Source organism: Ovis aries, chromosome 19, assembly GCF_016772045.2.
Source record: "Ovis aries strain OAR_USU_Benz2616 breed Rambouillet chromosome 19, ARS-UI_Ramb_v3.0, whole genome shotgun sequence".
NCBI lineage: Eukaryota > Metazoa > Chordata > Mammalia > Artiodactyla > Bovidae > Ovis > Ovis aries.
Window position 1 is genome coordinate 48,452,176 of NC_056072.1, and position 21,463 is coordinate 48,473,638.

The window sequence follows — 21,463 nt, forward strand, 5'->3', positions numbered from 1 at the left end:
GAGCAGGGATGGAGTCTGGCTGATTCACACACAGACTCCGTTCAGATTGGTGGGATGAATGAATGAGACGTTACTCTTACTATGCTGATACTGGTGGGGGAATGGAGGCTCAAAGGGGTAGGCAATTTCGTCCAAGATCGCTCAGCTAACCAGTGGAAGGATCCAATCCCAGCTCTGCGGCTTGTGGGGTACCCTAACCCCCACTACACTGCAGATGTCCCCGGCCAGGTCCCATCCTCATGGACCCAGGCTGGGGTCTGCACTTACCTGCTGGGCTGCGGGGTCTGGGAACAGCAGTCCAGGTGTACGCGTGGCGGGCCCTGCCTCTGGACTGTAACTCTCCATTTATGGACGATGTAACCAATGAAGACCCAACGGAGGTGCCTTGGCACTGACCCCTCCTGTACCAGCTGAGAGGCTACAGGGCTAATCTTCGACATCTGACTGAGGGGAGGTGAAGGGGGAAACCCTCGCCTTGGTGGCTGCCCCCATCCGCCAGAGCCTTCCTGAGTCATGGGCCCTCCAGGCGAGGATTCCCCACTCTGCTGCACCAGGAAAAACCGAGGAGAAGCAGGCCTGGGAGCCAGGCTGACCGCTCCTCCACCGCCCAGTGCTGCTCGTCCCGAACGGTCCTGCAACCTTAGGACCCAAGGCTCCTGATGGGGCCAGGATGAGGGAGAGGCGAGCAGGCCTTGGGGGCCCTGCTGCAGGGCAGGAACAGGTTGTGGAAGGATGGGGCCCAGGGGCTGGCTCCCAAAGAAACCTCGCATCCTACCTCAGCAGGGCTCCCTGAAGCAAACCATCTCTCAGGAGAGGAGCCCACACGGACAGCACGGGGCCCTCCTCCCCGCTATCCAACCCTGAGGCTACCTCCTCTGCAGGCCATCTTGGTGAGATCCCTAGACCCCACAAAGAGCTGTCCCGGACTCCAGGCCTGACCCTCACAGCAGGCTGGGGGCGACATTCCAGACCTGAGGGGGCAGGGCAGCAGCCAGGGTACCAGGGACTCCTAAGGAGTTTTGCCCTGAGGCTCCTGGTTTGGCCACAGCCCAGCAGGGCCCTGTCCAAAGAGCCCCTTCTACCTCCCATCCCAGGCTCCTCGGAAACCCATCCAATACCCAGCCTGGGAGAGCCGCTCCCTTTGGTCCTTTGCAGCCTCCTCCCTGCTCCGTTCCCCCAGTAGCTCACCTTCTTATGTCTCTAAAGCACCTTCGCTCCCTCAGGCCAACCATGCCCTGCACCAACGCCCTGCTGGGACCCCAGTGGCCCTTGAAATAAAAGACCCAGACTGTGTCAAACTTGGCTTTACTGGAATAGAGAAAACAGGCGACAGGACTCACACTCAGTGCTGGCAGCTCCAGGTCCTCTGCCCCCAGCCCCCAGCCCAAGGCCCGGCAGCCTCCTGCCAGGGGCTCTCCCACTAGTCTGGACCAGGAGGGGCCTCCCCTCTGGAAAACTGCGTGGGGTGGGAGCTTGCAATGTGCATTTCACTGCCGGCTTCGGAATTAGCAGCAGATGTCCACAATGACAGCAACAGCAACGAGACTGCACTTGACATCTCAGGCGAGGACGCACAGAAGAACAAAGCAGACCCACGGCGCCACAGATTAACAGCAGTCTCACGACAGAAGACACGACACTGGTGGGCCCGGCCACGCGGCACAAGGGGCGGGCGACAGGTCTATGGGGGGCCCGCAGCCCGCGGAGCCGGCGCCTCCACTCCCGAGGCCGGGAAGAACCGGCTGAACGCAGGTATCCACACTCTCTGGGAGGACGGTCAAACGAAGGTACCGCGAGAGAGCACAGTTTAAAAACAGCGAAGATGCCTTCTTCCCAGCCCTGGGGGAACACCAGGCCAGGCATGGCGGGCAGCAAGGGCCAGCTGTCACCCAGGCAAGCCTAGCCGGTGAGCTCCACGGGCAGCTCCCGGCCGCACAGGGCCTCCCACTGGCGGGCCAACAGCGAGATGAGCCTCTCTCGGCTCTCAGCGCTGGGGACAAACACCTGCCACTGGACCTCACGGCCCTGGCTGCCTCTGGCCGGGCCGCCCGGCACCGCCCCGAAGTGGTCCAGGGTGACGCTGCCCATGAGGTCGTGGCCCTGCACGTCATCGAAGACCAGGGTGAGGGCCTGTGGGTATGTCTGGTAGCCCATGAGCACGCGGTCCAGGTCCCGGACGCGGCGCCCATCGTCCAGCCGGTACCGGTCCCTCTGCGGCGGCTCCTTGGCAAACTCTGGCAGCGGGTAGTGGACAAAGTCCTCGTCCAGGAGGAAGATCTCGGCGCTGGTGAGCAGGAGCGTTTTGGGGCGCAGCAAGCCCCTGTAGCGCCCCGGCTGCGGCGAGCCCACCTGGAAGGCCTGCACGCACAGCAGGATGCTGAGGGCCGGCGCCTTCTCCGGGGCAGCCATCTTCTGGGCCACAGTGAACGTCAGGTCTCCGACCTCCTCCTCGCTGGGGTAGGTGAACTTGACGCGGCTCGAGTGGATCAGCTCATAGTTCTCCATCTTCCCTGAAGAGAGAGACGCCACCAGGGCTGCAGGCTGGAACTGGCCTGTGGTGGTGCTGGGCTTACCAGCAGCCCCAAGCCCCCCAGAGATGGCAGCATGAGTCACATGACCGTCAGAAGTGACAGAGAGTGATCCAAGCGCCCCCCGCTCAGCCTGAGACCCTCAGGCCAGCAGCGCAGAGCAGGGCAGGCACGAAATGCACCTGCTGAATGGCTGTGGGTTTGCCGGGACAGAGACTCTGCCGTGGAAAAGTCCATGCAGGGCTTCCTCAGTGGTCCAGTGGTTCAGGAACCGCTTTGCAATAATGCAAGGGACACTGGTTCGACCTCTAGTTCAGGAAGATTGATTCCAGGGAGCCTGGGCCCACGGCTACAGAGCCTGTACTCTAGAGCCCACGAGCCACAATCACTGAGCCCACACACACCGCCACTACGGAAGCCCACGCAACAAGCACCCACGCTGCGCAGCAAGAGGAGCCGCGGCATGGGCAGCCCACACACCAGGACAGAGAGGAGCCTCTGCTTACAACCAGGGAAAGCCTGCGCACAGTAACACAGATCCACGAGAGCCAGAAAAAAAAAGCCATGGGAAATGAGCTGACTAAGCAGGAAAAGAGAGCTAGAAGCCGAGGGCTGCTGTGGCATAGAGACGCTGTCCTGGGGCCTGCTACAGCCCTCAGGGTCGGCCAGGAGACTTGAGCTGGGTGGGGGTACCTGTGGTCTTGTTTCCAAACTCAGAATAGAAGTCTTTGTCCACAGGCTCAGGTGAGGGTGTGCGTTCCAGCAAGGAGAGCACAGCCATGAGGTGCTGGAGGAAGCAGTGTGTCAGGTAGCTGTCCCGTGTCAAGCAGGTAACCACCTGCGCCGGGCAGGAGCCTGCGAGAGAAGGGGACAGGCATGACCGCAGGCCACCGCAGGCCGCCGCTGCCCCGGCCCCGGCCCCGGCCCCGCATCTTCTCTAGTCTCCGGCAGGTCAGGCTGGACCTGAGAACCACAGAGCCGGGGCCAGGAACGCGCACGGGGGGCTCATCACGGGGCCCGGGGAGACGGCCGCTTCTCAGGCCGGAAGGGCTGTGACATTTTTCTGGAAGGGGATACAGAGGCATTAGGGAAAGAGCTTAGCTTTCTCTCTTCAGGAAGTATGAGTCAGACACATCCTGCCCGGGAGCCCTGGGCCCACTCTGCCCGCCCGCCCAGCACTTTGCCGCCTCGGTCCCTGGCCTCCCGCTCAAAGTCCTGGGGGTGAGTCCTGCTCTCTCAGCAGTTCCTGAAGCGGCTTCCTCCCACTCCGGTGAACTGGCCTGTGAGCAGACAGATAACTCTGCCTGCAATAATGCATCCGCGTATGAAGGTGGAAGCCCGCTGGGGACACTGGCCTTCACCCAAAATAGGACAAAGCAGAGTGGGCACTCACCCGTTAGCCGGAAATACTGGTCGAAAAGCCCAACGTTGACTACCTGCAGGTCGCTGAGTTTCAAAACAAAGCACTGAGAGATGTGGAAGGGGCTGTTGTTGTAGTCGGTGTTTTTCTGATGCCAGAAATCTGTGAGAGGGAGAAAGGGACCGAATGTGGTGGTGGCCGCGCTGGGTGAGCACAAGGCTCCCAGGGACACAGCTGCCTGGAGCAGGAAAGGGTCCCCGTGATGGCCTGGCCTGCCGAGGAGCCACCACCACCTCTGGACACACAAGACCTCAGGGGAAATGTGTGCTACAGTCTGAGCCGAGCCTGGTGTGCTGGATACACCAGGAGTCCTAGGACAGCCCACTGGCTGAGGAACCCACCGAGGCCCCAAGGGGCAGAGGCTGCCCAGGCCCTCACGGGCCTGGCTGGGTGCATTCATGCCTGGCCTCACATCCCTTGTGCCAGCTCCAGGAGGATAGTGCTGACATCACCCCCTCTTCCTCCGAGAAGACAGTCTCAGCCCTGTACAGCCAAACCGCTACTTCCTCAGGTCACACGGGGGTCCAGAGACAGAAGCCCTCCCGTCCCCACGAGCCCCAGTGCCCACCCTGCAGCGGCTCTGAGAAGTAGCGGCGGAGGCCGTCGTGCAGCACGCAGTACACGGCCTTGGTAGAGAGCAGCACGCAGGCTGTCACCTCCAGCCCTGGCGTCTGGTAGAACACCACCGATGACCACAGGAGGTGCCGCAGCTCCTCGTTTTCCACCTGGACACAGAGGGGCCAGTTGGGGCTGCAGGACAGCCCATGACCAGGGTGTGCAGCTCCTCTCCCAGGCTTCTGGGAAGGGGGCTCACGCCAGCCCCACTGGCCGGTGACCTGCTGCCCCAGGGGGGGCATGGGGCTCTACCACGTCAAGAAGCGGGAGACAGTCTGCAGGGGGTCTGCCCAGGGACCAAAGCTAGGAACGGCCACAGCAGGAGGCAGTGATGGAGGGAACAATTGGCCAGGTCCTCCCTACTCAGGTCCTCAAAACCATGAAGAGCTGAAGCTGGGGGAAAAGCCAGCATCGAGAAGGCTGAGAACCTGAGGCTGAGCCCAAGGCAGAGCCACCTTCCTCCATGGGTGTGCCAGCCCTACCTCGGCAATGCTGCTGTGGAAGAACTCGACCACGGCCCGTCCACGCAGGCTGGCGATGTGCCGGAGAGATGGGCAGGCGGGCAGGTGTGATGGGATCTGATTGTCCTCCGACGTGGACCGGATCAGGGACTCACTTGGGTACTGTGCAGGGGCCTCTGCTTGGGCCAGGGCCTCCACTGAGACTGAGGCCTCTGCTGGGATCTCTGCTGAGGCCTCGGCCTCCGCAGGGACCTCCACTGGAACCAGAGCTGGCACTGAGGCCTCCGCTGGAGCTGGGGTCTTTGCTGGGCTTGGGGCTGAGGCCTCTCCTGGAGTGAGAGCTGGGACCTCCACCAGGGCTGGGGCTGCAGTCTCTGCTGGAGCTTCTTGGAGATTCTGGTCACTGCTACATATCCCAATTCCCCCGAGAAACACTGTATTAACATGTGGGCCCCAAATGCAGACTCCTAGCCCACGTGAAACCTCAGCATGTGGGGACTGCACGCATCACACACCACCTCTGGAGTCGTCTGGGGACTTCATCTCGGTTCCTCATGGTGAGAGCAAAGGGAAAGGTGCCCAGGCCCCTTCTCTTGCGAGGGAGATGGGAAGACGGGAGGGAGAGGGGAAGACGGATCAAGGCTGAGACAGACAGATGTGACCCATGGGCTGAAAAATCATTCTGAAGAGGTGGTAAAAGTATCACCGATGCCACTCCAGAGTCCAGAGTGCGGACCAGGGTGCCCAGGGCTGGGACCCTGGGGCACGTGGAGTTGAGAAACAAAAACTCAACCTTTCCTCAGTCTGCCTTTGAGGCCTCCTCAGGTGTCCCAGGAACTCGCCCCCCTTGGCCACCACTGCATGTGGCCACACTGGATTTTCCCTTGACTGTTCTAAGCACCAGGTCCAACAATGCTCAGAAAGAATCCTCGTCCATGTTGGGAGCCCCCCACAACCAGCCTACACACCCACAAGCCCAGGCTCGTGTCAGTGGGGAGTCCCAGATACCGTCCTCTCAATCGAACAGCTGTCTGTTGAGAGAGGTCCCTGGGGCCCTGATCTTGCACAGGGCCAAATCCCCCCAAGCTTCCCAGGCTCTCCTCCTGTTGGCCTGGGGCAGACACGCGTCTGGTGGGGTGAAGCGGGGCACCTGCTTTCTGTATGCAGTCCCCTCTGTGGGCAAGATCCAGCCAGGTTTGGGGGTGGCAGGGAAACAGAGACAAGGTGTCACCATCTGAAGCCCCATCACGGGGGCAGCGAGACAGAGAGACAGCCTCGCGAGGCCACCTCTGGCACAAGCGGCTCCCCAGCACCTAGAGGAATGAGGGGTCTCTACAGACGGCACAGGACTTGAGCTGGGCATGAGGGGCCCCTGATTCAGCCAGGAAGAGGATGGATGTCCTTTGGGAGCATCCGTTGAGGGGTTGGGCTGGAGGGAAAAGGCAGGGCCTCTGAAATGCTGGGGTGAGGATAGGGTCTCCACTGTCCACCAGGAACAAATGAAGGGCTTTCTTGTCCGGCTGGGGAAGCCCCATCATACATGAAGCTGGGGGAGCCACAGGAGAAAGGGGCACCCTGAAGGGCACAGGGACCCTCATGAGCCCAAGGCAGGCATGAACCACGAGTGTGACCACAGTTCCCCTCACAGGCCACTCTACCCCAAGCCCAGGCAGCTCCAAGGGGAGCCAGGCCCAGCAGCAGGAGCAGGGGAAGGAGGGAAAAGTGAGGAGGACGAGCACAGGGCTGCGGGTTCCTCCTCTCTGCGCCTCAGTCTCCCCCGGAAGAGCAGGAGCTCTGCAGGAAGAGACCACCCCACTTACAGACTCAGACCTTGCTGCTCTCAGCCAACAAGTCTGGGACTCACAAAATCACAGAGTGGGCCCCTGAGCAACCCAGGTCCTCCTAAGAAGGAAGGAGTGTACGGCTCACCAAACGGTAAGGCTTGAAGCTGGGGGTCAGAGGCAGGCCGTGCCAGCAGCAGCTCCCCCAGCCCAGCTCCAAAAGCCAACCATGGGACTGGGAGCCCAGGGGCAAGGGTACATGGGTGATGTCTAGAGGCTGTGCTTGGGCCCAGCGGGGAGGGCCAGGCAAGGTGGGAGCAGAAGCCTGGATGCCCAGCGACGCAGGGCTCTAAATGGCAGAGAACTGGGCCGAGGCCAGTGTCCTTCCACAGAGAAGGGCCTCTTCTGAAGCCTGGGACATAAGAAGCAGCCCAGCACCAAAGCCGAGGGAGCCAAGGGCAGTGCTGACGGGGGTGAGAGGCTTGGGTGTGGTGAGCAGGGTGGTCTCAGCCAGCCCCCTGCTCCCTGGCCCCCAGCAGCCCGCACTCAGTCTCACCTGGCCCTGCCCTCGGCAGGCTGGCCATCCACGACGGGGCTCTGAGGCCCGGCCCCTGTTGCAAGGGTCTTGGCGATGACCACGGTCTTCAGATCCTGCAGCGAGGCCCGCAGCTGGTTGTAGATGCGCAGGAAGTGGAACTTCTCGTGGGGCAGCACGAAGATGGCGGTGACGAAGCGGTAGCCCACGAGCAGCTCGAGCACGTGGCCGTCTGCGAAGGCGCCACGCGGCTGAGTGCAGCTGCGCGTGGGGTCCAGCAGCACAGTGGAGAGCGGCACGCGGCTGAGCTTGAAGCTGTTGCGGTTGCGGCAGTTGTGGGTGCCCCGGTTGGGCATGGGGTTGAAGTCGGCCTTGATGACGTTGAGGTGCTGGGGCGTGAGCAGCAGCCAGTAGGGGATGGCGGCAGACTTGACGGCCTCGGAGGGCGCGCAGCAGGAGCGCCGCACTGCCGAGCAGAGGGTGCAGCTGGCCCACTCGATGTTGCCCGAGTAGTCCCCAGCGGCCGTCTGCACCATGCGCTTGTCGCTGTAGACCAGGTAGACGGGGAAGCAGCCCTGGCTGCGCTCCTGGCAGCCGCCCGCCACCTTGTAGAAGGTGAGCAGCTGGCGCAGGAACTCCTGCAGGCTGGTGTGGCTGCCGTAGAGCATAGGGCTACACAGCATGGCCATGTGCTGCGGAGCGAAGCAGGCGCGCAGGTCGGCGTGGAACTCGTGCAGGTGGGCGGCGTCTGAGATGATGAAGAGCGTGTTCTCGCTGTGCCGCACCTTCAGCACCAGGCACAGCTCCGGCATGAGGAAGCCGAACTCGGTGAGGTCGCCGTGCGGGAAGCAGAACACGAAGCGCAGCGAGGAGAGGATGTGCTGGCTGCTGCCCCGCGACTCCTGGTGCGGGATCTCGAAGACGGCGATGCCAAAGTCGGTGAGCACGAGGCAGGCGGCGAACTGGCGGATGCTGCCCTGCACGTGGATCAGGAAGCACCAGAGCACCTTGAGGATGCGGATATGCTCCAGCAGGAAGTCCTCGTCTGCGCCCAGCGCCCACTCCAGAGCCAGGCGCTCCTCCTCCGCCTCCTCCTCCTCCTCCTCTTCTTCCTCTTCCTCGCCTGGCCCACCCTCCTCCTCTTCCTCTGCATCTGGGGGCCCCATTTCGAAGTAGCGGTTCTCAGCAACGTCCTCCTCCTCCTCCTCTTCCTCGCCCTGCCCCCCCTGGCCCTCCTCTCGCTGGTTGGCGGCTTCGATCCAAGCAGGGAGCTGCCGCTCAATAGCCTGCCGGATGAGCGTGCTCAGGCGCTGGATGAAGTCCTGGTTGGTGGCGGTGTAGCCAATGCAGGTGAAGGGCAGGAAGATGATCTGGCCGGACCCAGGCACCACCTGGACCTCTGGCTCCGCGTGCTCGGGGCTGTGTGGGGAGAGGCCAGGTCAGCGGCGTGCTGGGCTGGGATGCCCCCACCCCCCACATCCAGATTCTGCTGCTGTCCTCCTGGTCTTGAGGAACCAATGCATGGGTCTCACAAGCCTCCTAACCAGTCAAGGCTGCTCCTAGCAAGCACCCTGATAGGGAGCTGAAGTGCTGGAAGGCTGGGACAGCCACACTGCCAGGGCCTCAGACCACAGACATCCAGTGCAGTCCTGCCCACGTCACGAAGACGTCGCAGTCCTGTAGACACTGCCACAAGCCCCAGAGGCAGTGAGTGCTCAAGGCCGTGGACTAACTAGACAACGGTTTCCTTCAGGGGAACCCAGTGACCTTGAGAGGGGTAGGGAGTGGGACAGGTGGGTCTGAGGACCTTCACATTTAAATTCAAGCTCCTCCAGAGACAGGCGATCTACGTGAGAAAGAATTCAGAGCAGTAACAGTAAAAATGGTTCAAAATCTCAGAAAAAGAATGGAGGTACAGACCAGGAGGGTACAAGAAATGTTTAACAAAGAGAAGAGGTTAAAAGAACAGAGAGATGAACAATACAATAAGTGAAACCAAAAATACACTAGAAAAAAAGCAAGCGCAGAATAACTGAGGCAGAAGAATGCGTGAGTGAGCTGGAAGACAGAGAAGTGGAGATCACTGCCACAGCACAGAACAAAGACACTGGAAATCGCTGCCTCAGGACAGAGTAAAGTAAAAAGAATGAAGAGAAATGAGAAATGTCTCAGAGACCTCTGGGACAACACTAAACACACCAACATCCACATCATAGGGTCCCAGCAGAAGAGAGACAGGGAAAGGGCCTGAGAAAATATGCGAAGAGATTATAGCCAAAAACGTCCCTAAAATGGGAAAGGAAACAGTCACTCAAGTCCAGGAAGTGCAGAGTTCCATACAGGATAAACCCAAGGAGGAACATGCTAAAACACAGATTAGTCAAACTGACAAAAGTCAAATACAAAGAAAAAAATATTAAAATCAAAAGGGAAAAGTAAAACAACACACAAGGAAATCCCCATAAAGTTATCAGATGATTTTTCAGCAGAAACTGCAAGCCAGAAGAGGGTGGCAAAATATATTTAAAGTGACGAAAGGGATAAACCTACACCCAAGAATACTCTACCCGGCAAGGCTTTCATTCAGATTCAGAGAAATCAAAAGCTTTACAGATGAGCAAAAGGTAAGAGAATACAACACCACCAAACTAGCCTTACAACAAATGCTAAAGGAGCTTCTGGGGGCAGGGCTGGGGGGCGGGGCAGATGGTAAATGGTAAGGAACACACCTGCCAATGCAGAGCTCCATCCCCGGGTCAGGAAGATCCCCTGGAGGAGGGCGTGGCAACCCACTCCAGTATTCTTGCCTGGAGAATCCCATGGACAGGGGAGCCTGGCAGACTACAGTCCATGGGGTTGCAAAGAACTGGACATGACCAAAGCAACTTAGCATGCACGCGCGCGTGCACACGCACACACGCCATCGGAGGTGGGGTGGAGAGGCCAAAGCTAGAAACAAGAAAAGCACAATTGGGAAAGCTCAACCATAACGGCAAACATAAAGTAATAGTAGGAAACCACCCACACACAACTATCATATCAAAATCAGCAACCACGAGGGGAGCACAAATACAGGAAATCAGAATCACACTTGAAATCAAGAAACCAGCACCTTAACACAACCTTGCGTAAAGACCGCTAGAGCAAAATCTCAAGAGGGACTTTCTGGTGGTCCAATGGTTAAGAATCGGCCTTGCAGTGCAGGGGCCTCGGGTTTGACCCCTCCTCGGGGAACTAGAATCCCACATTCCACACGGCGACTGAGCCTGAGGGCCACAGCCAAAGTCCTCACGCGCCACAGCCAGGCGGCCACAGCCAAAGTAGAGACACGGAAGAACCCAAACCTCACGGGAACTGCAAACCAAAGCCTGTAACAGACACACGAACAACAAAGCAAAAGGCAACTCAAACACAACACTGAAGACAGTCATCAAAGCACAAGAGAACGAAGGAAGACCAACAAAAACAAATCCTCATCTATTAGGAAAATGGCAACAGGAACAAGTACTATCAATAATGACCTTAGATGGAAAATGTAGATTAAATAAATGCTCCAAACAAAAGGCACAGTCTGGCTGAATGGATACAAAACAAGACCCATATATATACTGTCTACAAGAGACCCCCTTCAGACTTAGGGACACATATAGACTGAAAGCGAGGGGATAAAAAAAGATATTTCATGCAAATGGAAATCAAAAGAAAGCTGAAACAGCAGTATACATATCAGACAAAACAGACCTTAAAATAACGACTGTTACAAGAGATAAGGAAATGGGATTCCCCTGGTGGTCAAGTGGCTAACACTCTGCACTCTCAACACAGGGGGCTGGGGTTCGATCCCTGGTCAGGGAGTTAGAGCCAACAGACAGAGTTCGTATGCTGCAACTAAAGATCACACAGATGACAACAAAGATCAAAGGTTCCATGTGCTGTAACCAAGGGATGGTGCAGCCAAGTAAATACACAAATATTAAAAAGACAAGGACGGACACTACATAATGATCAAGGGATCAATTCAAGAAGAAGATTTAACACTTTCAAGTACATGCATGTACCCGGCACAGGAGCACCTCAATATAAACATAAACGCTAACGGTCACAGGGGCTTCCCTGGCGGCTCAGATGGTGAAGAAGGGGGAAATCAACAGTGATACGATAACAGCAGGGAACTCAACAGACAGATCATCCGAACAGAAAATCAATAAAGAAATACCAAAAAAAAAAAAGGAAACACCAGCCCTAAAGACATATTAGACTAGATTGACTTAACTAATATTTATAGGGCATTCCATTCGAAAAGAGCATGGACTTTTTTTTCAAGCACACATAGAACATTCTGCAGGATAGACTGTATCTTTGGCCACAAATCAAGCCTCAGTAAATTCAAGAAAACTGAAATCACATCAAGCATCTTTTCCAACCACAATGCTGTAAGATTATAAATCAAATACAAGAAAAAAAAAACTGAAAAACCCCACAAACATATGGAGGTTAAACAATGTTATGAAATGGCCAATGGATCACTGAAGAAATCAAACAGGAAATAAAGAATACCTAGAGACAAATGACAGTGAAACATGACAATCCAAAACCTGTGGGATGCAGCTAAAGAGGTTCTAAGAGGGAAGTTGACAGCAATACAATCCTACCCCAGGACACAAGAAAAATCTCAAACAACCTAACTGTGGGACTTCCCTGGCGGTCCAATGGTGAACAACCCACCTACCAACGCAGCGGACATGGGTTCAATCGCTGGTCCAGGAAGATCTCATGTGCCACAGAGCAACCAAGCCTGTGTGCTGCAACTACTGAGCCTGAGCCCTAGAACCCATGCGCCCCAACAAGAGAGGCTACAGGGATGGGAGGCCATGCGCTGCAAATAGAGTAATCCCCACTCACTGCAACTAGAGAAAGCCTGTGCACAGCAAGACCCAGAACAGTCACAGTCACTCACACACACCCTCCAAAGGAACTAGAGAAAGCCTGTGCACAGCAAGACCCAGAACACTCACAGTCACTCACACACCCCCCAAAGGAACTAGAGAGAGCTTGTGCACAGCAAGACCCAGAACAGTCACTTACACACACACACCCCAAAGGAACTAGAGAAAGCCTGTGCACAGCAAGACCCAGAACACTCACAGTCACTCACACACACCCTCCAAAGGAACTAGAGAAAGCCTGTGCACAGCAAGACCAAGAACAGTCAGAGTCACTCACACACCCCCCAAAGGAACTAGAGAAAGCCTGTGCACAGCAAAGACCCAGAACACTCACAGTCACTCACATACACACACACCCTAAAGGAACTAGAGTAAGCCTGTGCACAGCAAAGACCCAGAACAGTCACTCACACACACACACACACACCCCCTAAAGAAACTAGAGAAAGGCTGTGCACAGCAAAGACCCAAACAGTCAGTCACTCACACACACACACCCTCTAAAGGAACTAGAGAAAGCCTGTGCACAGCAAAGACCCAAACAGTCACAGTCACTCACACACACCCTCAAAAGAACTACAGAAAGCCTGTGCACAGCAAAGACCCAAAACAGTCACAGTCATTCACACACACACCACCCCGCCTAAGGGAACTAGAGAAAGCCTGTGCACAGCAAAGACCCAGAACAGTCACAGTCACTCACACACACACACGCAAGCACACTCCCCTGTGCTGCACCTGAGGGGCCCACATGCTGCAACAAAGATCAAGCATCCTGCATTCCACAACTAAGACCTGGGCAACCAAATAAACAAACAAAATATTTTAAAGCCATATCTCTTAAAAAAAAAAGTCTCTAAAAAATAAATGCTTGTGAGGGTATGGAGAAAAGGGAACCCTCCTACATTGTTAGTAGGAATATAAATTGTCACAACCATTATGGAGAATGGTACAGAGGTTCCTTAACAAAGTAAATACAGACCTACTACATGATCCAACAATCCCACTTCTGGACCTATATCCAGAGAAAGACTTAATTCAAGAAGATAACAGCTACCTCGATGTTCGCTGCAGCACTGTTCACAAGAGCCAAGACATGTAAGAAACCTAACTGTCAACTAAACAAACCTGAACATCACTGACAGGTGAATGACGGAGCACTACTCAGCCAAGAAAAGGAATGAAAGGATGCCACTTGCCCCAGTAGGGTGGGTCTAGAGATTGTCATACCGAATGAAGTCAGATAAGGACTAATATCACATATCACTATGTGGAATCTAAAAAAATAATGGTACAAATGAACTTATTTATGAAAGAGTCACAGATGTAGAAAACAAACTTACAGTTACCAGGGGGAAATGGGGAAGAGGGACAAATCAGGAGTTTGGGATTGACAGAAACACACTACTATATCTCTTCCATGAGGAAGAGGATATATGGATACATATAACTGATTCATTCATTCCACAGCAGCAACTAACACAACGGTGTGAAGCAGTTATACTCCAATAAAACTTTTTTCTGATCTTTCATTGTTACTGGGTACGAATGCAAGAGATTTCTGTGTATCAATTTTGTATCCTGCAAATTTACCAGATTCACTGATGAGCTCTCGTAGTTTTCTGGTAGCGTCTCTAGGATTTTCTGTGTATCTGCAAACAGTGACAGTATTACTTTCTCTTTTCAATTTGGATTTATTTTTTTTTTCTTCTCTGATTGCTGTGACTACGCTCTCCAGATCTATGTTCAGTCAAATTGTCAAGAGTGGACATCAGGAGATCTTGGAGGATATGTTTTGAGTTTTCACCTTTGAGAATGATGTTAATTGTGGGTTTGTTGTATGTGGTCTTTGTTATGTTGAGGTAGATTCCCTCCATGCCCACTTTCTAGAGAGTTTTTTTTTTTCTTTTTAAAATAGATAACTAACTAACAAGGCCATAACTACATTGTTATGTAGTACCTCTTGGCCTCTAATGTGCCCTTATGTAAAAGGATATATAAAATGCAGTTGGGAAACCTCTTCTGTAAAAATCAGAGTAAACAGTCGAGGCTTTGGAGACTAACCCTCCCACATCATTTTTTTTTTTTTTAAAGCAGCTCTTTAAAAATGGAAAAATCAGTTTCCAGTTCAAGATAGCAGAGTAGAAGGGCATCATCTCCTCCTGCGAGAGCACAAAAAAATCACAACTGCATGCTGAGCAACCACTGACAGCAGGATGCTGGAAACTACCAAAAAAAGATGCCCCACATCCAAAACCAGAGAGGAAGACGCAGAGAGATGGCAGCAGGGCACAATCAGGATAAAATCTAATCCCATACCCACCAGGTGGGTGACCCAAAACCTACAGAACAGTACCAAAGAAGTTCTCCCACTGTTTCAAAGGCTCTGAACCCCACATCAGGCTTCCCAGCCCGGGGGTCCGACAAAGAAATCGTACTCCCCAGGGAATCTGGCCTTGAAGGTCCCTGAGATCTGATTACAAGACTTCCACAGGACTGGGGAAACACAGACTCCAGTCTTGGAGGGCACAAACAAAACCTTTCATACACGGAGATCCAGAGGAAACGGGCAGTGACCCCACAGGAAGACTAAACCAAACTACCTGCTAGTATTAGAGGGACTACTATGGAGGCGCAGCTGGGCAGAGGCTCAGCACAGGAACGGGGCACCAGCAGCAGAAGGCCAGCAAGGTACCCCTAGGCATAAACCCTCTTGGAGTTCCCCACTAATTTAATTAGACTGTTAATTAAAAATAGGCAAAAGCAACAAAGCTTTACTGTGCATCACAGGGAACTACAGTCAAGATCTTGTAATAACCTATAATGGAAAATAATTTCAAAAATAATCTATTTGTATATGCATAACTGGATCACCTTGCTTTGCACCTGAAACATTGTAAGTCAACTATACTTCAATAAAATGTAATTATATATTAAGGGAAAATAAGAAAAAAAGTACTAGCATGGAACTTTAATATCCACTTACACCAATGGACATCCAGACAGAAAATCAATAAGGAAACATAAGCGTTAAAGATACAATAGACCAGATGCACTTGCTCATGTTTATAGAGCATTCCATTAGAAGCAGCAAAATACACTTTCTTTTCAAGTGCACAGGGAACATCCCCCAGGACAGAGCTTATCTTTGGCCATAAATCAAGCCTCAGTAAAGTTAAGAAAACTTATCAGGTATCATTTCCGACCACAATGTTATAAGATCAGAAATCAGATACAAGAAAAAAAACGGCAAAACCCCACAAATATATGGAGGCTGAACGATATGTTACTCAACGACCGATGCATCACCGAGGATATTGAAAAGGAAATAAAAAGATACCTAGAGACAAATGACGATGGAAACGTGACGATCCGAAGCCCATGGGATGCAGCCAAAGCAGGTCTGAGAGAGAAGCTGAAGCAACGTGATCTGAGCTCAGGACACAAGAGAAAATCTCACACTAACGCCTGGCCGTGGGACTCCCCCTGTGGTCCAGTGGCTGCGAATCCATCTGCCAAACGCAGGGGACATGGGTTCAATCCCTGGTCTGGGAAGATCCGACATGCTACAGAGCTACTAAGCCCACGTGCCACAGCTTTTGAGCCTGTGCTCCAAGGCCCATGCTCTGCAACAGGAGAAGCCACCTCAGTGAGAAACCCATGTGCCGCCAGTGCACAGTAACCCCCACTCCCTACTAGAGAAAGCCTGCACAGAGCAAACACCCAGTGCAGTCAAGCGCACACACACACACCCCGCCCCCGCAAATGAACCACAGAAAGAACAAGTCAACCCCAATGTTAGCAGAAGGAAAGAAAGCACAATGACCAGAGCAGAAATAAATGATACAAAGATGAAGGAAACAATAGAAAAGGTCAAGGAAAATCAAAACTGGTCCTATAAAAAGATGAACAAAACTGACAAAGCTTTAGACTCAAAGGGAAAAAACAGCAAAGAGGGCTCAAATCAAGAAACTTAGAAACAGGAACTCACCTGCCGATGCAAGGGGACACTGCTATGATCCCTTGTCCAGGAAGATCGCACACGCCATGGAGCAACCAAGCCCACCCACCGCAACCACTGAGCCCAAGAGCAGCAAATGCTGAAGCCAGCACACACTCCAGGACCGAGGGCCACAGCTGTCGCGCCCCCGGGCTGCACCTTCTGAAACCCATGTGCCCAGGGTCTGCGCTACGCGAGAGCCACTGCAACGGATGCCCACACACTGCAACGAAGAGTGGGCCTGCCTCACCGTAACCAGAAAGACGGTGTGCAGCCACAAAGAAACAGCACAACCAAAGATTAATTATTAACAGAACTAGGAATGAAAAAGGGCAAGTTACAACTGACACCGCGGACGTACAAAGGGTACCAGACTACTACAAGCAGCTATATGCCAATAAAATGGACAAATCTACAAGAAATGGACAAATTCTTAGAGACTGAACCAGGAAGGAATAGAAGACATGAACAGACCAATCACAAGTTCTGAAACTGTGATTCAAAAACTCCCAACAGAAGTCCAGGACCACATGGCCTCACAGATGAATGCTATCAAGCATTTAGACAACACTTGACACCTATCCTTCTGAAATCCTTCCAAAAAACTGCCAAAGAAGGGAGCATTCTATGAGGCCACGATCACCCTGATACCAAAACCAAAGATACAAAAATGAAAATAGCTCATTCTATGAGGCCACGATCACCCTGATACCAAAACCAAAGATACAAAAATGAAAATGACAGAACTTCCCTGGTGGTCCAGAGATTACAAATCCGCCTTGCGATGCAGATGACACAGGTTTGATCCTTGGCAGGGGAACTAAGATCCCAACACCGCAGAGCAACTGAACCACACACACTGAAACAGCTGAGCCTGCATGCTCATGCTCTGGAGCCTGCACACCACAGCTAGAGCGCCCATGCGCCACAACGGAAGACCCTGCGTGCTGCAACTAAGACGCCATGCGGCCAAATACATGCTAAAGACAGAGAAGAAAGATTACTGGCCAATATCACTCAACACGGACACATAAAGTCCCAATAAGACACTAGCAATAACACAGTAAAAGGTTCATATACCAGGATCAAGTGGGATTTACCCCAGGGATGCAAAGATTTTTCAATACAAGTCAATCAATGTGATACACCACATTAACAAACTGAAGAATTGAAACCATATGATCATCTTAATAGATGCAGAAAAAGCTTTTGACAAAATCCAACACCCATTTACAATTAAAAAAAAAAACCTCTCCAGAAAGTGGGCACAGAGGGAATCTATCTCACCATATTAAGGCTACATACAACATCATTCTCAAAGGTGAAAAACTCAAAACATATCCTCCAAGACCTCCTGATGTTTACTTTTGCCACTTTTATTCAACACAGTTCTTTGAGAGTCTAGTCTCAGCAACCAGAAAACAAAAGGAAATAAAAGAAATCCAAACTGGAACAAGAACGTAAAATTGTCACTGTTTGCAGATACACAAAAAATCCAAAGACACTATCAGAAGACTATGAGAGCTCATCATTGAATCTGGAAAATCTGCAGGATACAAAATTAATGAAAGATCAGAAAACACTTTTGAGTGTAGTTACTTTCCAATATTGTGTTAGTTTCTGCTATACAATGAATGAATCAGTTATATGTATACAAATATCCTCCTTCTCCTCTTTGACCTCCCTCACACCCTCATCCCCACCCCAGGCATCTAGGTCATCCCAGGGCACCAACCTGAGTTTCCAGGGCTACAGAGCAGGTTCGCGTTAGCGCTCTGCACATGGCAGGGCACGTGCGTGGCTCCTAACCTCCTGCTCTACTTCACACACCCTCGCGCCACCCCCACCCGTATCCACAAGTCCATTCTGTCTCATTCCTGCCCTACAAGTCAGTTCATCTGTACCATTTCTCCAGATTCCACATGTATGTATTAATAAATCATCTTTATTTCTCTTTCTGAATTTCTTCACTATGTATATCTCCAAAATATAGAAATAGCTCATAAGCTCAATATCAAACAAAAAACCAAATCAAACTATAGGCAAAGACCTAAACTGACATCTCTCCAAAGAAGACATACAGATGGCCAAGAGGCACATGAAAAGATGCTCAACATCACTTATTATTCATGCTCAACATCACTTATTATTCAGTTCAGTTCAGTTGCTCAGTTGTGTCCGACTCTTTGTGACCACATGAATCGCAGCACGCCAGGCCTCCCTGTCTATCACCAACTCCTGGAGTTCACTCAGACTCATGTCCATCAAGTCGGTGATGCCATCCAGCCATCTCATCCTCTGTCATCCCCTTCTTCTCCTGCCCCCAACCCTCCCAGCATCAGAGTCTTTTCCAAAGAGTCAACTCTTCGCATGAGGTGGCCAAAGGGCTGGAGTTTCAGCTTCAGCATCATTCCCTCCAAAGAAATCCCAGGGCTGATTTCCTTCAGAATGGACTGGTTGGATCTCCTTGCAGTCCAAGGGACTCTCAAGAGTCTTCTCCACCACCACACTTCAAAAGCATCAATTCTTCGGCGCTCAGCTTTCTTCACAGTCCAACTCTCACATCCATACATGACCACTGGAAAAACCAGAGCCTTGACTAGACGGACCTTAGTCAGCAAACTGATGTCTCTGCTTTTGAATATGCTATCTAGGTTGGTCATAACTTTTCTTCCAAAGAGTAAGCGTCTTTTAATTTCATGGCTGCAGTCACCATCTGCAGTGATTTTGGAGCCCAAAAAAATAAAGTCTGACACTGTTTCCACTGTTTCCCCATCTATTTCCCATGAAGTGATGGGACCAGATGCCATGATCTTCGTTTTCTGAATGTTGAGCTTTAAGCCAACTTTTCCACTCTCCTCTTTCACTTTCATCAAGAGGCTTTTTAGTTCCTCTTCACTTTCTGCCATAAGGGTGGTATCATCTGCATATCTGAGGTTACTGATATTTCTCCCGGCAATCTTGATTCCAGCTTGTGCTTCTTCTAGCCCAGAGTTTCTCATGATGTACTCTGCACATAAGTTAAATAAGCAGGGTGACAATATACAGCCTTGACGTATTCCTTTTCCTATTTGGAACCAGTCTGTTGTTCCATGTCCAGCTCGAACTGCTGCTTCCTGACCTGCATACAGGTTTCTCAAGAGGCAGGTCAGGTGGTCTGGTATTCCCATATCTTTCAGAATTTTCCACAGTTTATTGTGATCCACACAGTCAAAGGCTTTGGCATGGTCAATAAAGCAGAAATAGATGTTTTTCTGGAACTCTCTTGCTTTTTCCATGATCCAGCGGATGTTGGCAATTTGATCTCTGGTTCCTCTGCCTTTTCTAAAACCAGCTTGAACATCTGGGAGTTCTCGGTTCACGTATTGTTGAAGCCTAGCTTGGATAATTTTGAGCATTACTTTACTAGCATGTGAGATGAGTACAATTGTGCGGTAGTTTGAGCATCCTTTGGCATTGCATTTCTTTGAGATTAGAATGAAAACTGACCTTTTCCAGTCCTGTGGCCACTGCCGAGTTTTCCAAATTTGCTAGCATATTGAGTGCAGCAATTTCACAGTATCATCTTTCAGGATTTGAAACAGCTCAACTGGAAATCCATCACCTCCACTAGCTTTGTTTGTAGTGATGCTTTCTAAGGCCCACTTGACTTCACATTCCAGGATGTCTGGCTCTAGGTGAGTGATCACACCATCGCGTGACTTGTTCAGTAAATCTTTAATCCAATTTCCTGCTGATAGGTGGGGCTGTGCTCTCGCCCTATAGGGTAATGGAGACAGACCTCTTCCAAAAGAACTTATACCAACACACCTCCCAGAAGAGCTGCTGACCCCGAGAGGCAGGCCACTGTAGACCCACGCCTCTGCCAGAGACTCCTGGACAGTCACCGGCAAGTCTGGTTCAGTCTGTTGTGGGGTCAATGCTCCTTTCTCCTAGGTTCTGGGGCTCACAAAGTTTTGTTTGTGCCCTCCAAGAGTCTCTGTTTTCCCAGTCCTGTGGAAGTTCTGTAATGAAATCCCACTGACCTTCAAAGTCAGATTCCCCGGAGATTCTCATTGACATGTTAGGAATCAGTGAACTAAAGTGTACTGGAGTGGGTGAATTTAATTCAGATGACCACTGGATCTACTACATGGACAAGAATCCCTCGGAAGAAATGGAGTAGTCCTCAGAGTCAACAAGAATCCAAAGTGCAGTACTTGAGAGCAATCTCAAAAACCGCAGAATGATCTCTCTTTGTTTCCAAGGCAAACCATTCAATATCACAGTAATCCAAGCCTATGGATCCAACCAGTAACGCTGAAGAAGCTGAAGTTGAACAGTTCTATGAAGACCTACAAGACCTTTTAGACCGAACACCAAAAAAAGATGTGCTATTCAGCACAGAGGACTGGAATGCAAAATAGAAGTCAAGAGATACCTGGAGTAACACGCAAGTTTGGCCTTGAAGTACGAAATAAAGCAGGGCAAAGGCTAACAAAGTTTTGCCAAGAGAATGCAGTGGCCATAGCAAACACCCTCTTCCAGCAGCAGAAGAGAAGACTCTACACATGGACATCACCCGAGGACCAATACAGAAATCAAGTTGATTATATTCTTGCAGCTGAAGATGGAGGAGCTCTATCCAGTCAGCAAAAACAAGACCTGGACTGTGGCTCAGACCATCCTTATTGCAAAATTGAGGCTCAAATTGCGGAAAGTAAGGAAAACCACTGCAGGCCATTCAGGTAGGACCTAAATCAAAGAGAGACACGCAGTCAGAGGCAAATCAAGAGAGAGGGTAGGGGAGACAGAGAGAGACCAGAGACAGAAAAGAAAAGAGGGAAGGGGGCAGAGAAAGAGGGAGGGGAGAGAGAGGGAGGGAGACATGGGGAGGGAAGGAGAGGGGCAAAGAGAGGGAAGAAGGGAGGAAGAGATAGGGGAGAGGGAGAGAGACAAAGAAAGAAAGGGGTGGGGAGAGCGAGGAGGAGAGAGAGAGGAGGAGAGAAGGAGAGAGACAGAGTTTGAGAAGGAGCGAGGCAGAAATGGGGGGAGGGAGGGAGAAAAAGAGAACGTGAGAGAGAGAGGGAGAGAAACAGAGTAGGAGGGAGGGAGAAATAGAGAGCGACAGAGAGGCTGGGAGGAAGGAGGTTTAAAGGCAGAAAGAGAGATGAAAGAGAAAGAGACAGGAAGAGAGA

General features: G+C 52.0%; 1 protein-coding gene across 3 annotated transcripts in view; it reads right to left on the reverse strand.

Annotated features, from left to right (window-relative positions):
* Positions 1-1,289: 1,289 nt before the first annotated feature.
* The window catches only part of NISCH (nischarin), a 57,746-nt gene continuing 37,572 nt past the window's right edge, over positions 1,290-21,463 (reverse strand). For all 3 annotated transcript variants that reach the window (XM_015102389.3, XM_042236121.1, XM_042236120.1), the window contains 6 exons: positions 7,362-8,759; positions 5,046-5,430; positions 4,517-4,673; positions 3,922-4,050; positions 3,222-3,383; positions 1,290-2,510 (listed from right to left, as the gene is read on the reverse strand). In XM_015102389.3, the coding sequence (XP_014957875.3) occupies positions 1,900-2,510; positions 3,222-3,383; positions 3,922-4,050; positions 4,517-4,673; positions 5,046-5,430; positions 7,362-8,759 (2,842 nt within the window). In that variant the 3' untranslated portion in view covers positions 1,290-1,899. The remainder of the gene's footprint in view (positions 2,511-3,221; positions 3,384-3,921; positions 4,051-4,516; positions 4,674-5,045; positions 5,431-7,361; positions 8,760-21,463) is intronic.